General features: G+C 53.1%; 4 protein-coding genes across 4 annotated transcripts; 1 reads left to right on the forward strand and 3 right to left on the reverse strand.

Moving 5' to 3' along the window:
* Window positions 1-580: 580 nt before the first annotated feature.
* GT037_004276 (glycoside hydrolase family 43 protein) lies at window positions 581-6,049 on the reverse strand (the record flags this gene model as incomplete). The annotated part of the gene is made up of 11 exons (XM_038929323.1): window positions 581-710; window positions 769-1,790; window positions 1,855-2,108; window positions 2,165-2,245; window positions 2,507-2,593; window positions 3,217-3,379; window positions 3,449-4,033; window positions 4,083-5,035; window positions 5,089-5,229; window positions 5,629-5,824; window positions 5,960-6,049. 11 exons carry the CDS (start codon window positions 6,047-6,049, stop codon window positions 581-583), a joined length of 3,702 nt encoding a protein of 1,233 aa, XP_038787595.1.
* Window positions 6,050-6,250: 201 nt separating this feature from the next.
* GT037_004277 (uncharacterized protein) lies at window positions 6,251-6,936 on the forward strand (the record flags this gene model as incomplete). Its single annotated transcript, XM_038929324.1, has 2 exons — window positions 6,251-6,698; window positions 6,758-6,936. 2 exons carry the CDS (start codon window positions 6,251-6,253, stop codon window positions 6,934-6,936), a joined length of 627 nt encoding a protein of 208 aa, XP_038787596.1.
* A 205-nt stretch (window positions 6,937-7,141) lies between these two features.
* On the reverse strand, window positions 7,142-8,714 carry GT037_004278 (uncharacterized protein; the record flags this gene model as incomplete). Its single annotated transcript, XM_038929325.1, has 2 exons — window positions 7,142-7,620; window positions 7,679-8,714. The coding sequence occupies 2 exons, from the start codon at window positions 8,712-8,714 to the stop codon at window positions 7,142-7,144; spliced, it is 1,515 nt and encodes a 504-aa protein (XP_038787597.1).
* An 850-nt stretch (window positions 8,715-9,564) lies between these two features.
* Window positions 9,565-14,156, reverse strand: GT037_004279 (uncharacterized protein; the record flags this gene model as incomplete). The annotated part of the gene is made up of 4 exons (XM_038929326.1): window positions 9,565-13,063; window positions 13,119-13,401; window positions 13,449-13,821; window positions 13,878-14,156. The coding sequence occupies 4 exons, from the start codon at window positions 14,154-14,156 to the stop codon at window positions 9,565-9,567; spliced, it is 4,434 nt and encodes a 1,477-aa protein (XP_038787598.1).
* Between the last annotated feature and the right edge of the window lie 762 nt (window positions 14,157-14,918).

Here is a 14,918-nt window from a genome sequence, read left to right on the forward strand (position 1 = left end):
GGTTTGTTCGGATTCAGAATGAATTTGATGGCCTTTGAAAAGTTGAGGTTCGAGTCTACCTCTATGTAGTCTACCATGGCCATGCTTTGAAACGATGCTGAGACGCAGGGGTCAGAACACAGATATCTGCGACACAGACATATGAACGACAGCCGTATCAGGCTAAAATTGCTGTTCAGCCTTGAATTGCAAGAGTCCGACATATCGTGCCTGCACTTGGTACAACAAGTCAAGTCCGTACGTCGAAAAGGCCCCACTCCAAGCACTATCTCTCGCTGGTGTAACATCAAGTACTGCGCGAGTCATGTTACGGTTTTCCAACAGTTCAAACTAGAAGGAGTGGGGCGCTACGGATGCTGGTCTGAAACACTTGGAGCCGCGATCTTGTATCAACACTACCCGTTATCACATTGTGTCTAACTCGTATCCACGCCCTCTTGCAATGGATGCCTCAGCCAAGCTGCAGGCACACAATTGTGATGAGATTACGGACTTGTGCGTGCACAGTGTCAAGCACACCATTCTCGATATCTAATATGACTATACTACGCCGTGATGTGAACCGAGACATACTGCCTTATCACATATCGTAGCGGTCTGTACTATGCTTTACGGGCGTGTATAGAAAGTAATCGAATGACGCTACCTTTTCTGTGCCATTGATATCAGATGCTGCCATGCCCACAAATGCGCCAGTAAAGCTCCCGTGTCTGTTTTCGCAAAGTCAGCATACGCATATAGTGTGGCTAGAGGGGATAATGAACTAACGCTTGATGACCGCCACACTCATCACTCAAGATCGAAGCATCGTAGACAGGTCCAATGTCTGTCAGGTCCGCCTGTCCCTCCAGAGCGTAGCGAAATCGGAGCTCTTTACCCCGAATGCTCAACGCCAGTCTAACTTTGCCCTCTTGCGGCAGCGGCACCGGATCTGCGAGGGGGAGTTTCAGATTCCCATCCGGCCATGAAGCTTCCGAGCTTAAGATGAGCAGTTCACGCTGACCGTCAGAGTCGGCAGTAACGGTCAGGTAAAAGAAGTTGAATCGACAATAGTAAGCAGCCAGGCCTGCATAAGTGCGTTCGTCGTCTGGACTGAAGCTAACGACTGTTTCGGCGTCGTACGAGAAATGCGTTTGGCGACGTGCAACAAGAGCTTGTTCAAACCAGGATCCAATCGCCTCGCGTCCAACGAGGTGCAGACCATTTTTAGTACTAAAGATACGTTCTGGTTCTGGTGTACGGAGCCATTGAAAATCCTTGTGGATACCGTCGCTGCCGTCGAAAAGGTAGCGCTGCTCAGACCAGTAGGAGCTGTCGTCGCGCTGTGCTGGCAGTTCGACATGGAGAGACGGAACAGGTCCATTCTTGACATACAGCCAGTCATCCTTGTCCCAGTAAGCCTCTTGAATCGCTGTCTCGCGTCCAAGAACGCAGCGGCGGGCCTGTGTAGTTGGGCGACCGGTCAAATGAACGAGGTACGTCTTGCCCTCTGGAGTGTCGACTATATCTCCATGACCCGCTCTTTGCAGAGATGCCAGTGGTGCGTCTTTGGAAGTAAGTATGTACTTTTGAGGATGAAGTTCGTATGGGCCCCAGATATCGCGGGATCGCGCCAAAGTGCAGGCGTGCTCGTATGCTGTGCCACCTTCAGCAGTCAACAAGTAGTACCATCCGTTCCGCTTGTATAGATGTGGGCCTTCTACAAGAGCCAGATCAGTACCGGGAAAGATGGTCTTGCACGGGCCGACAAGCTTTTTCGCTTCAGCATCGTATTGCTGTAGTCTGATGCCCTGAATGGAGATACACGAGGTCAGCGTCTGTCATATCGATCGAGTATGATAACCATATACTAACAGCAAAAAACCGCGGACGCCTTCGGTGGTCTTGTAGCATGTTCACGAACCATTTCGTGCCATCGTCATCGTGAAATAGGGATGGGTCAAATCCTGAGGAATTGATGTAAACGGGGTCAGACCACGGACCCTCGATGCGATCAGCAGTAACAATGTAATTGGGCGTATCTTTGAATGAGCCATCTTTGCGTTTTACATCGGTATACACCAGCCAAAACTTGCCACCGTCATGTGTAAGACAAGGCGCCCACACCCCTTGAAAATTCGTTACAACAATGCACAATTACAGTCAATCTTGATCGAGTACGTACCGCAACTATCGGGATCACCGCGCATGTCCAGTTGGCTTTTCCTATTCAAAGGGCGGCATAAGAGCTCCCAATTGGCGAGATCTGTCGAGTGATGGATCTGTACTCCTGGATACCACTCGAACGTGGACGTTGCAATATAATACTAGTATGCCGTTGTCAGTTGATGTCACATAGTAGTCTCGATATACAAATTTGGATTGTTCTCTAATCGTATCAGAACAGCCCATACCATGACTCTCATGGCGTCGTGGCTATAAAACGGAACAAAATGTAAAGACTGTAAAACTCACTATGTCGTCCAATTAGCTTACACTACCCAAGCAGAACATTGCGATATCTTACCGTCATTGCCAACACGTAGAACGGAGGGATCCGCGTTGAAACCTGGAAGAATAGGATTACGAACCAACGGCATGATGGCTACAAGACCTTTTCTCAGTTTTAGGTTGCGACACTCTTTGCACGATTGATCAGCTATATATGCGGCTTTTGAACGACGAGAGATGTAGGCGATTGCCCGCAACGAATTAGCCGGCTGCGAACCGCCTCTTTTGCCGGCGCCTACTTGGCCACAGTGTTCTCTCAACCCCGCGCCTGAGCCGACATGCAACGTCACGCCGAAGGAAGCATAAAACTGGAGCTGGTGATCGCATGCTTAGAGCCATGTCTTAGAGCATGTTGTTACGAGGGGTGCAAAAGAACGTAAAACGACCAAGAGCGAACCTGTTCAGTTTTCAATTGTAAGTGAACCAAGTCAAAGCATATTGAGACATCACCAACAGCCATCAGGCAGTTCAATACTAGTCAGAGTATTTGCAATGATCGTACCAATTCCAAATGGGGAAATGCCACGCTACAAGCTGCCCAGTGACCCACATGCGGCTCACTTGACACAATTTAGCAAGCATCTCTACCTCGTGCAGTAGATACCAGAATCGGGCTGTTATAGTCCCGTTCACACAAGCGGTGATCCTTGTAACGCTCCCCTGCTTGCCACAGATTAAACCGCTCGGTGTTCAATTAAGTTCTCTAGTCTTGGTTTTCTGACACACTTTCGTTACCTGCTTCTCGTCTTTCTGAGTCTTGATTGTTGGCAGAATCGTGACTTGTTGTCTGGTCGGCATTTGCAGAAGCAACGACACCTGCAGGAGGGACGAAAATATCGCCTTCGTCCGTATCTAGCTGCATGAGGAAAGTTTCCCAGATCTCGATGAGCTAACACGCAAGTCAGTAAGCCGTAGGGTTTGATGCGATAGATGAACTTGCCTCTTTTTGTGCTTCTACAGCACTTTCCAGGAACGTTTCGACGCCTGACTTGAAGTCTTCGACTTTCTCCCTCTCAAAACGTTCTAGTTCGCTACGCATCAGCCGACCCATGTCATCGAAAAGCAACCTTGCTTGATGAACTTTCCGCTCAGCGTCTGCAACGTCGGCGCTGAGTTGGTTCAGACGATCTTGCTGCGATCTGCCTTGCCTCAAAAGCTTGTCCTGATTCGTTTTCCGCTTCTGTAACTCCTGCTCAGCAGAATGCCAGGAATGATAGGCCTTCTGTCGCTGCTGGAACGCGGTCTTTACGGAGCCTATCAAACGAATGTACTCGTCTATTACGATGCCCATGGTGAGTATGTCTTGCTGGGCCTGACGCTCGTAAAGCTCACGAATGCGAATCTGAATGTCGGACAGACTATCAAGCGGCGTGGACAAAGATGGCGATAACTCAACAGCGGATAGAGAATGTAGAGAAGCTGAGAAGTCCCCACAAGCCTCGGCCAGACCTTTCCGTTGTGTGACTACAGCATCTGTAGCCTTGAGAAGAGCCTTTAGCTGGGCTTCAAGAGCATCGAGATAGATTCGGCGGTCGTGGAACCACTGCAATACCGTTAGCGAATCGACCTGTTACGAAAACTAATATACGTACGTCATCGTGTTCCACAAATTTACCACTGCTACCAGAGAGCATGGAGCCAAACATGCCTTTGCTCTCAGTGAGACCGGGGTCTTTGCGCTCCTTGTTCTTGATGTCCATGCTGAAGGCTTCGCTTTCAAGGAACAGCTTCAAGTCACTGTCATGTTGCAACACTGGATGAGCAGCGGCCTTGTTAAGCATGCGCTCCAGAGCAGAGCGTCGTGACTCGACAAAATCAGCTTCAAAGCGACCAACAGCCTGCTTCTCTGGCGGCGGAGGAATAATAACTCCAGGGTTGTTGTTGTGCAGTTGTGTGTATAACCAGAGGAAATCACGGTAACGGCGCGAGACGGTGAATTCGGGTTTGCGGTAGCCCTTGGAAGTCGTCTTGGTACTGACGGCGTATTCTGTGTGCGAGCTCGTGAGGTCACCGACTTTGTGAGGGTCGCCTACAGAAATGGCAAAGGACGGCTTTGCGGCCTGCTCCACGCTGACGCTCGGCTGTGTCTGGCGCTGGGGTGCGGTGGAAGACGGCGCCTGGACTGGAGGCGGTATTCTGGCTCCATGAGAGGAGGGCTGCTGCTCGTCATTGTCGTCATCGAGGTCGACGGAATCCATCATGCCGCGTAGCGAAGGCGTAGAGGCGCCGCCCGGCGCGGGACGAGTAATGCGCGACGCAGCGGCTTCTTTCTGAGGCGGCGCTGGAGGGGCAATCTCGGTGCCTGTCGTCGGCGAGGGAGCGCCTAGAGGGCCCAGGGGATCATCGACAGCCTCGAGTTTGGTGGACTGCAGGCCATACTGCCGCCGTCGGGGACCGCGTCCAGCGGGTGAGCGCGGAGCAGAGGCAGCAGTAGGGGCCGGGTCTGCAGACGGCTTGGCCGAGGGCGCGGGGGAGTCGGTGTCGAGCGTGTCGTTCTGCTCTACCTTGGACGCACTCGGCGCAGGGCTCGACCGTGAGGGCACATCTGGAAGCCTGTCAGCTTTGCGCAGTATCGTCGACAAGACAGTAGGCACGCACCTCCCCACGGGGAGCTCTCTTCATCTCCAAGGTCCATTGGCGCAACGGTTGGTTGTGTGCGGGGGTGGGTCGAGTGGAAGTCGCAGGTGTAGTAGTAGGAAGCCGCATGCTCATGGCAGCTATGCATTGGCGCTGGGTTGGCTATGACATACAGGGTCCCACTAGTCGCGAGACGCCCATTCCCCCACAACATCAACTACAATTACAGACCAGCACTACCCAGGCTCACTTTCCCATGTTCGCAGCTATAGCACACTTTACCGTCTTCAGATTCCAGCCTCATCAAACCCCTCGTCTGACCCAGTCGCTTCCCAAGATGCTCGACCCAGCTCTCAACGAAGACTTTGGTACCCTCAGCCGCTGGCCTCAGGTAGGTCGTGTTCACTTCAAATGCGTCAATCAAGTCATCGGCAAGCCGACACTATCCACAAGGTTGCACTTACTGCCAAAGCATTAGCAATCATGTCTCAAATCTTCTTGCAGAATCACCATACCGGGTACGTGAGACATGCCCACTATCCCAGAATCCGTCGCGCATACACGGCGTAATGGCCATTGACGTCGTAATGTCAAAGATCAAGGCCACGGCGCCGCCATGAAGCGAGCCTGCCGCGTTGCACAGCTGTCTGGGCACGGTGAAGCTTATGACATTGCGCGAGTTGTGAGGATTGCCGCTGGTTGGCGCAAATGTCACAGATTCGAGCTTGAGGATTCGCCCAAGGATAGCATCGTGACCCTATGCAAAACTATCAGAGCCGCATCATCCAATTTGAAAGACAACCTGCATCGTAGTCGCTGGAGCTTATTGCGTCGAACTAATGCTTCGTGTTAGTCTGGGTGTTACTGCAAGGTATCCACGGCGGTCACCAACCCAGTGTTGGACTTTTTGAAACGGTGACAGGTCATCATCGCCTCCGCTCTCTACAATCTTCGCGCTGTGCTTCCGTGCAAGGCTGCCCATATTCGAGTCTTGTCAATGTAGAGGATCATTCATTGTACGGATCAAGCAAGTATGCGCGATGCATTAGGACCTCGGCATCTCCAGCAGCGCTAACTTGTTTGAGCCACTGTATCAGAAATCAGAAAATATCCCTGGAGAGCAATACGACCAAAAGTTCCATCCCACGCGCCTCAAGCCCGCCTGTTGAAGCAACGTCTAATCATGGACTCGTCCAGTCTCTTCCGTCAGCTACTACGCATGCCGGTAGTACATCGCACTGCCCTGATCGCGCCGACGCGTCCACATGCGCGCGCTTTCGCCATGCTCGCACCCCCGCTGCCGCATTCACGCTTCATGTCTATCCCCCGCATCATCCAGCCGAGCTTCTGGGCCTCCATGGTACCCAAGCCACTCAAGACCCGCTCCGAACAACCTAGGCGCAAAGAGTGGAACCCCGCTACCCCATACATCATTCTTGGACTGCTCGTCGGCAGCCAGGCCATTCAGATACTATGGTTGAAGCAGGAGAGAACACACAACCTTCGCAGAGCCGAGGCTAAGATTGGTGTATTGAGGGAAGTCATTGAGCGCGTGCAACGAGGCGAAGACGTCTCGGTTGAAGCAGCTTTGGGGACGGGCGACGCAGCAGATGAGAGAGAATGGGCGGAGGGTAAGTCGGCACTCTGAGACACGAATGCTAGAGACGTGTTGAAAGCTGACATGTCCCAGTTCTCAAAGATATCCAGAACGAGGAGGCTCTCTTCCAGAGTAAAAAGAAGAGAAAGGCCCTGAGAGATGCTGCTATGCAAGATGTCGCCAATACGCCGGACAAGGACCAACAGGAGACAGCAAAGCGTAACTTCACTAAACAACAGGTGGAGAGCGTGGGCGGAGTCAAGTTTTACTGAACTTGGAGATCGTAGGTGACATGACCGTTGACATTGAACTGGTATAAAAGCTTTATACTTGCGCGGGCCAGCCGCCAAAGCAAAAAAAAAAAAGCACAAAGCTCTAAAAGGAACGAGTATCGAACAGCAGTGAAGATCTGGCATCCAGCCAAGACTAGTCTCTCGTTCCCAACCCGTCATCCTTCGCCTCAATCATCAAGAACACTCATGACTCTTCCTCCTCAGATTCTTCCGCCTCCGCCCCCGCCTCCGCCTCCTTTGCGGCCCTCAGTCGCTCTCCACGCTTTGCGTTACCGGCGTTGTTGGAAAGCTTAGTAAAGCCCCTCGCCTCAGGGTTATCGCACAGAAGCGCAAGAGTCACACCTCCACGGAGAGCGTCATCAACTGTCGCCTTTTTCTGCCGGAGACAAAGACAGATGCGAGCCAGCCGCCTCTCCAAGCACTTCTCGCTGACGTCTGTGAGTTTGCCGCGTACCACCTTTTTGTGGTAGATGGTGGGTCGGATCCAGCCCCGCTCGTGCACAGCCAAGGCTTCATCGAATACATGGTGTGCTGCGGCTTCCAGATCCAAGGGATTGAATGCTCGTTCTACCATGAACCGCGTTCGGTGGATGGAGTTTGCGCTGTCACTGACGTTGGAGATGTCGATCATAGACTCGTAGATGCGGCGTACCCAGTACATGCCTAGAAAGCACATTCAATCAGTTCATGTTGGGAAGCTTGTGGTTCTCCTGCTACTTACGTCCATAACGCTTGACACGCTCGACATCTGGTGCGAGAGATTTTGGTGCTATGCGGTTGCGCTTCCGGTATGCTCTAGCAGCTGGGCCAGACTGGAACTGTCCGGTGTATGCTGGATAGATCGGCTGAGGAGGTGGAGGAGCGTGAGGATCTACATCCGGCTGAGGCTCCCAAGCGATGGGGGTGTAGTTGTTCTCGTTGAGGGTCTTGGATGGAATGGTGGTTGGGCCGGTAACAGGGATGGCAGATGGAGTTCCAGATGGCATGTTGGACGGCACGGCGGCTACATCATCGAGCAGAGTGGCGGTTGGAGCAGAAGAGGACACCGGACGAAACCCGTGGGAACGCATCAGGTCATGGTACATCTTGTCCATGTTGAGCTCAGACATGCGGCCAATGGCCCCAGCCTGTTGACCTGGACTGAGTGCCCCCGACAGTATGCGTGCAGCGACAATCTGAGGGTCATCCTCGCTGCCAGAGTCGTCGTTACCTGGCATCTGGTATCCATCGTTGAGCTGTACGGCGAAATCATCGAATATGGTTGCTGAGGGCTCGTTACGGTCTTGCGTTGGACCGAGTGCAAGCCCCAAAACCTGCTCGAAGTCATCAGGAATATAGTCGGCATTGTTGTGATGGCCGTCAAAGTCGTCGTGTCCAAAGTCGACATGGCCAAAACTGTCGTGTTCAAGGTCGTTGTCGGGTATTGCAGGAACCGTTGCAAAGGCGTCACGTACGTCACTGTAGCTGTCGTGATTGTCGGCATGTTCATGATGACCGGCATCATTATGCTGAACAGAGCTGTCGACAGATGACTCAGGGAGATCTGCAAATACGTCGCGTACACCGATGTATGATGGCGAGCTCTCGGATAGAACAGGTGAGTATGGGGCAGAGAGTGAAGGAGTACTGATGTCGTCGTGCTCTCCAAGGCCTTCAACGGGTAGTGCGGGAAGGTTCGCGAAGGTGTCGTTTACATCAATGTGCCAATCTGAGTTCTCTGGTTGAGCGGGAGAGTTTGGAGCATGGGATGAAGACATTGTTGCTTGAAAAGAGTGGTACCAGACCGATGATAATGTAGAATGGAAGGATAAAGTGTTCAGTGACGACCAGCGTCAGAAGCAAGCAAAGTTGAGAGAGGAGGGGAGTTGGACGATCGAGTTGACGAGTGGAAAGTAGGTTGCTAAGAGGAAAAGAGTAGAAGCTGTCAAGACGTTATACTAGGTCCATGTGCTGCCCAAGCATATCATACTTCCATTGTCGAGACGTACGACAATAGCGCGCAACTCTTCGCTGCAGATGACCCTATCAAAAGGTGGAAAAGTCTCGCAACTCTCATTTTTTTGTATTGTTTAGATAAATGGGGCGAATCAGATTCAATCGTTCCTATTGTACCAGGTGGGTAGCGAGAAGGTTCACCCGCTAGTAGTTTCGAGCCGCCTTCACCTTCACTTATTTCCAAAAGGTGTGGCTTATCGATGCAATAGCTCCTAATGTTCAGCAGCAACAACTCAGATTTGTATGTGTAGTATCCACTGCTTGATAAATCGATCCGTATACATTAATGTGTGTTGATGTCCTACATTTGCCTGTGATTGTTCTCGAAACTTAAAAACTCCCCTGACATGACATGCCGACTGCTATATGACCCGTGCCAAAGACGAGCAACGTCAAACGACTGCCAGAAACTGCAACAAGACGCAGAAAGTTCAAAAGTCTTCAGTCATAGATCTTCTTGCAGTAGTAACAAATGGTATAAAACGAAACCCATCAGAAAATGATGGTACCATAATGAAGAGAAATTAGAAACCAGATTACGCCTTACAAATCGCTGAACACGTGTCCAATCCATTAAGCAGCAGAAAAGCGGTTCAAGGTTCGTATGCACCTTTATGAGGATCCGTGGAGCTGGGTTGGCGAGGCCATGGTAGCAGCCGGCTGTGCGGACTTTGCATCGTGACTACCTGCCGCAGCCTGGAACCCATCCTCGCTCTCCACCTTGTTCCTCCATTGCGAGAGTTCATTCAGATCCGTGTTATCATTGTCGGGCATGCGTTCAAAATCAAAGCGATCACTCAAACGGTAGGCTTTGTTGGTAGTTTCCCAGTGACTCCTGAGAGCATCCAGCTCAGAGGCAAGGTTATCCAGAGCCATGGAGTTACGCGTAGCAGAAGATGAAGGGCGGGGGATGGCCTCTGGGGTACTAGAGCCATCGTTGCGGCTGTAAAGAGATTCAGCGGATGCGATGCTATCGTGGGCACGGTGGCGGCTGTGTTCAGGGTGTGTGTTTTCGGTCGGTGCCTGGGACTGGCGGCGGTAATTATCGACTGATGACTCAAATTGGTCAAGGAACATTTGGACCCGACTCTCAGCTTCGCGGGCACGTTCCTCCGTCTGTGTATGCTGACGGCGGAGCGCGTCAAGATCTGTCTGGAATTGAGCTGCTTGATGCTCTGCCTGCTTTGTAGCATTCGTTGCTGTTTCGGCATCGGCGCGAGCAGAAGCCAGATCAGATTGTAGTTTGGACAACTGGGCCTCGAAACGTGTAACGGTAGCTTCCATCTCCTCTCGTGCCTTGTCCAGTTCAGAGCGAAGTGCCGCGCGTTCTGCATTCGACTCAGCTTGATCGGCTTCGTCAGTAGGACTACGCTTGTCTTGCTTCGCTTGGGTGAGTTCTTCCTCTAGCTTGAGATTTGCACTCTTGTAACGATCGAGCTCCTGTTTCATCTTCGAAAGCATCTTTTCGGTACCCCGGAGGTACTTGACAGCAGCTTGGTGATCGTTATGAAGTGCCTGGAGTTTTTCTTCCCACTCCTTGCTGACTTCGTGCTCACGCTCCTCAAACATGGAGCGCATTTCCTCATGTGCTTTAGTCATAGTGTCTACCTGTTGTTCCAGCTCGCGAACTCGGTTGAACTCCGGTGTGCCGAACCTTGAGTTCGGACTGTCCAGTACCCTTGAGCGTCGTGAGTCAACAGGGTTTACACCTCTTTCGTCGAGAAGATTGCGAAGTGTTTTGAGCTGAACTTCGAACGCATTGCTCTCAAGGCGCAGACGCTCGTGTTGCTGGCGGAGTTCGGTTCGTTCAGCCTCGGAGAGCTGTACATCTCGCATAGCCTGCTGTAACTGTTTACGAATGGTCAGCCCCTCGCGACTGGATTGCTCTTGGTAGGCCTCGAGACCGGCGATTCGTTCTTCAGCACGGCGAAGCTTTTCGGATGCTTGGTCAGCAGCTGTCTGATTCTTGCGAGCCATGGAGTTTGCAGCTTCGACTTGCTGCTGCAAGACTACAACCCGCTCATCATGGTTAGCACCATCTTGCTCGGAGCGCTCTGTAATCGTTTGAAGACCAGAGAAGACGGTGGCTCGATGAAGGCGTGCCTCTTCTGCATGGCTCTCCGCCAACTCCTCCGCATCACGAAGCTTTTGTGAAGTAGTCTCCAGCTCCAGTACGCGTGCCTCATATTCGCTACGAAGCTGACTTAGCTTCTGGCGCAGGTTTTCACTCGTAGTCCGCTCTTCAGTGAGCTTCTTCTCCAGCAAGGTTGACTTCTCCGTGGACGCGAAGACAGCATCGCGTAGAGACTGAATAATAGAAGACTGAGCTTTGTGCTCTTCGGAAACCTTAGCAACCTTGGCGCTCAACTCTTGTTTATCAATCGCCAACAGTTTCGATGCCGATTCTGCTTCTGCAGCGCTAGTAGATACTTCCCTTGCGACACGCTCAGCCTCGTGTAGTTCGGCACGTAGACTCTCCGATTCAGCTGTAGCTTTTTGTCGGGTCGAGTCCAGTTCTTGTACACGTTTTTGCGCAGCTTCTGCGGTCTCCTCCGCTAGTTGTTTTGCTTTCTTTTCGGCATCAATCTCACGGGTCAGATGCTCCACTTTAGTAGCCAGGTCACCTTGAGCCGCCAAAGACATCGCTAGTCGCCGACTGATATCTTGGAGGCGATCAGCGTCGGGTGTGTTTGTGCTTCGAGTCCCATCTGGCTGTGGAGTTCCATTCTGACTACCACCTCCGTGAGCAGCCAACTTGGTTTTAGCGTAGATGGCCTCGCTGACAGCCGCGTCCCGCTGTCTCTCAACTTCAGCGATTCTCTTCGCAGCATCGTCACCCTGGGCTTTGATGGAGGTTTGTACTCGTTCAAGTTCGGTCTTCATCTTCAAGAGTGCCTCCAACAAGGGTCTGTCTTCGTCTCGAAACGCGTCGGCCGACCGCTCATCGAACACTGGACTCGTGGAAGTACCCGAGCTGTAGCCTGCTCGACGAGCAAGTGCGAGCTCTGAGGCGTACCATGCGTTGCGGCTTTTGACGTGCTCCAGTTCTTTCATAAGTTCGGTGTTTCGTTGATCATTCGCCAGTGACGCATTCTTCAAGCCCTCATTAGGTAACTGTTCAACGTCACGCGCAAATCCGCGTTGTTGCTGTGTCTCTAAAGATTGCCTGATTGCCTGCTCTGTGCTATCTTGAGAAGGCTGCGGACGGTGGGATTTGGACGTGTTCCGTGACACAATGCTACCAGAGCGAGTAGTGTCCATGGACTCCTTCGGGGTCCGTTGGCTTACAGCGTCCGACGACATCTTTCGTTGCATGTCGTTCGTAGATGGACTTTCGCGGGTCATAGGCGACATGTTTTCTCTATCCAAGGCGGATGCAGCTCCAGTGTCGATAGGCGGGCCGTATCCACGTTCATTTTTGGTAGGAGTCTTGCTTCTGGGTTTTGCGGCACCTTGTACGCCAGCACCATTCTCACGGGGCTGTGGAGGTTGCTGAAGTGGTGGAGGACCTGGTGGTTGACCCGCTGCACGAGGCAAACGTGATCCTGCGTTCGCACCATTTCCCATGTTTTCTGGGGCTCTCGTGAATTGTGAAGCAGGCATCATACTCTCGCGCGTTGGAGGGGAGCCGACCTTAGCGGGAGGCACATTGCTTCTCTCACCGCCACTCATCTTCCGCTGTGTACCCTGCGGCTGGGGTGGAGGAGCACTTTCATTGGGCGGATACCTTATCTTGGAGGTGTCCAGAATGTAACTGAGGCTGAGCTCATTCCTGTCACTGACAGAAGAGCTGGGCTCGCCAGCTAAAACAACGATGTGTTTTCCGAAGGCGGTCATACTATGCCCCGACCGGGCTGAAGGGGAGTGTCCCATATTTTGGAACATGTACCAACGGCGTGACGAGATCCGAAAGGCTGCAAGGTCGCCCAAGTCGACGCCCTCTTGAGTGCGTCCGCCAAAGATGTACATGGTGTCGTTTACGAGGGCGGCAGAATGACCCTCGCGAGCTACGGGAATGTAGCCAATACAGTCAAGCTCGGTCCAGGCGTTGGAGCGCGGCTCATAGGTCCAGACATCGTTGAACCAAGTAATCCCGTCGGTTCCACCAAAGCTGATGGCAGTTAGCAGGTTGGAGTGCGGAGGAGACAAAGGGCTGTGACACGTACAGGTAGAGCTTATCGTTCCACGTTACCACGGAATGATTGGTACGTGCTGGTGGTGATCTGCCTTGTGGAGAAGCCTGCTCCTTGGTGTTTGGTAGCAACACCTCCCATCGGCTTGCGGATGACTGCAACGAGTTCAAATCAAAAGCTACAAGGTCATTGAAAAAGAAACCCTCGACCTGTCCACCGAAAATGTATATCTTGGAACCCAGTATGTTCAAGGTATGTCCGTAGCGACCAGTGGGACGGGGTCCTTGTGGTAGAGCGCGCGACCAGTGCTTTGTGGCTGTGGAGTGTCAGTTGAGGTCATAGGTGATTCCGAGTTGTACGCACAGGTATTGAGGAGATATAAGGTATCGTCCAGGTCGTCGTTGTCAGCCAGTTTCGTGTCTCCTCCAAAGACAATGAAGGCATTGCCAACGAGCAAACTAGCATGACCTACGCGAGGACCAGGGCCGTCTCCAGTTGTGGATATGGGATAGCAGGCCATGCTGCCGTTGCCCATCTCTGTCAACCACAGATCACCCTTGACTGTTGCGCCGCCAACAAGTCCGCCCATGAGGTAAATCGTGCCATCCTTGCTAGCCGTGGCATTTATAGCAGCGCCGTATCGGGGGAAGGGATTGCCTGCGGTGAAGTTCAAGCGTCGGGAGGACCACGGGTACGGGGAGTCTGGCGAGTTGCCGGCAAATCTGGGGTTCGTATTCTGAGGCAGGTAAGTCAGCACACGTGCAAGCGCAATGGGGTTACCGAACAACGCACCTGGTTGTTGGTGTCGGCCTTTTCTCGCAGCGCTTTGGGCTCGGGGGCAGGCGCATTTCCGGCGTTCTGGAGAGAGTTCAACGAGTTGTTTACGCTGCCTCCGGGGGTGGGTGTCTGGGACTGGGGGCCTCCACGGGTCTTCTCAATCTCACGAGAGCCGGATCCATTGACGGCTGGGGGTGGTTGCCCCGGGCCATGCGATGAGGTTATCTCTCGTGTGGCTGGGGGCAGCGCGTTGTTGGCCTGCTGCTTGCTCTTCTTGCCGAAGAGAAAAGACATGGCGGCGGCGGCGGTGGTGCTGCGAAGGCGTTGGTGCAGTAGCGGCCGGGGCCTATTGCGTACTCATTCGGCCTGGGAGACTGCGAGGGTGAAGTGATCAGGCGAAGCAATGGACGAGGCGCGCGCGCATGTCGTACGGCTGGGGGAGGACGGCAGATGGGTGGGAGCGAGACGGCAGCGCGATGCTGGGGATGCGGGTGCAGAGAGGCGTAATGCCGTCGGGACTCAGACGGCGCAGTACTTCCAAGGGCGACACTTCCAAGGTTGAGCAGGCCAGATGTATGCACGAGGGAAAGACGACCAGGCGGACAACGATGGTTAGCCTCTCCCCCAGCCCTGTTCACTCTGCGCGCCGCCCCTGAGAAGTGTCGGGAAGATCAGCGGACGCCGACAAGGCTAGGAGTGCCATTGGCTGCGTCGCGCCCGGAGAATGCAGAGGGCCTGCAAAAGAACCTCTTGTATAAGAGGGCGCGTTGACATGTGTGCAGATGCTAGCGACCGTATGCACCGGTGGCCAGCCAGCATCCCTACCCGAACCATTCGAGACTGCATCAGTGCTGCCAAGTTGCTTTTTTGCTCCCATGGCCGCGTCGTCAATTCGCGGTGGAGCTCGACTCTCACCGCGGCGCTGCTTTGGGCCTAGCGCCGACGACATGCACTGTCGAGCTCTCACCTATGCCCGACGTCCACGAGAACAAGTTTGATAGACGTGCAATTGTCACCGCCCTCTCTCGCCCGCATTTCCGACTTCTGCTCTCTCCC

The sequence above is a fragment of the Alternaria burnsii genome (assembly GCF_013036055.1).
Source record: "Alternaria burnsii strain CBS107.38 chromosome Unknown 698, whole genome shotgun sequence".
Classification (NCBI taxonomy): domain Eukaryota; kingdom Fungi; phylum Ascomycota; class Dothideomycetes; order Pleosporales; family Pleosporaceae; genus Alternaria; species Alternaria burnsii.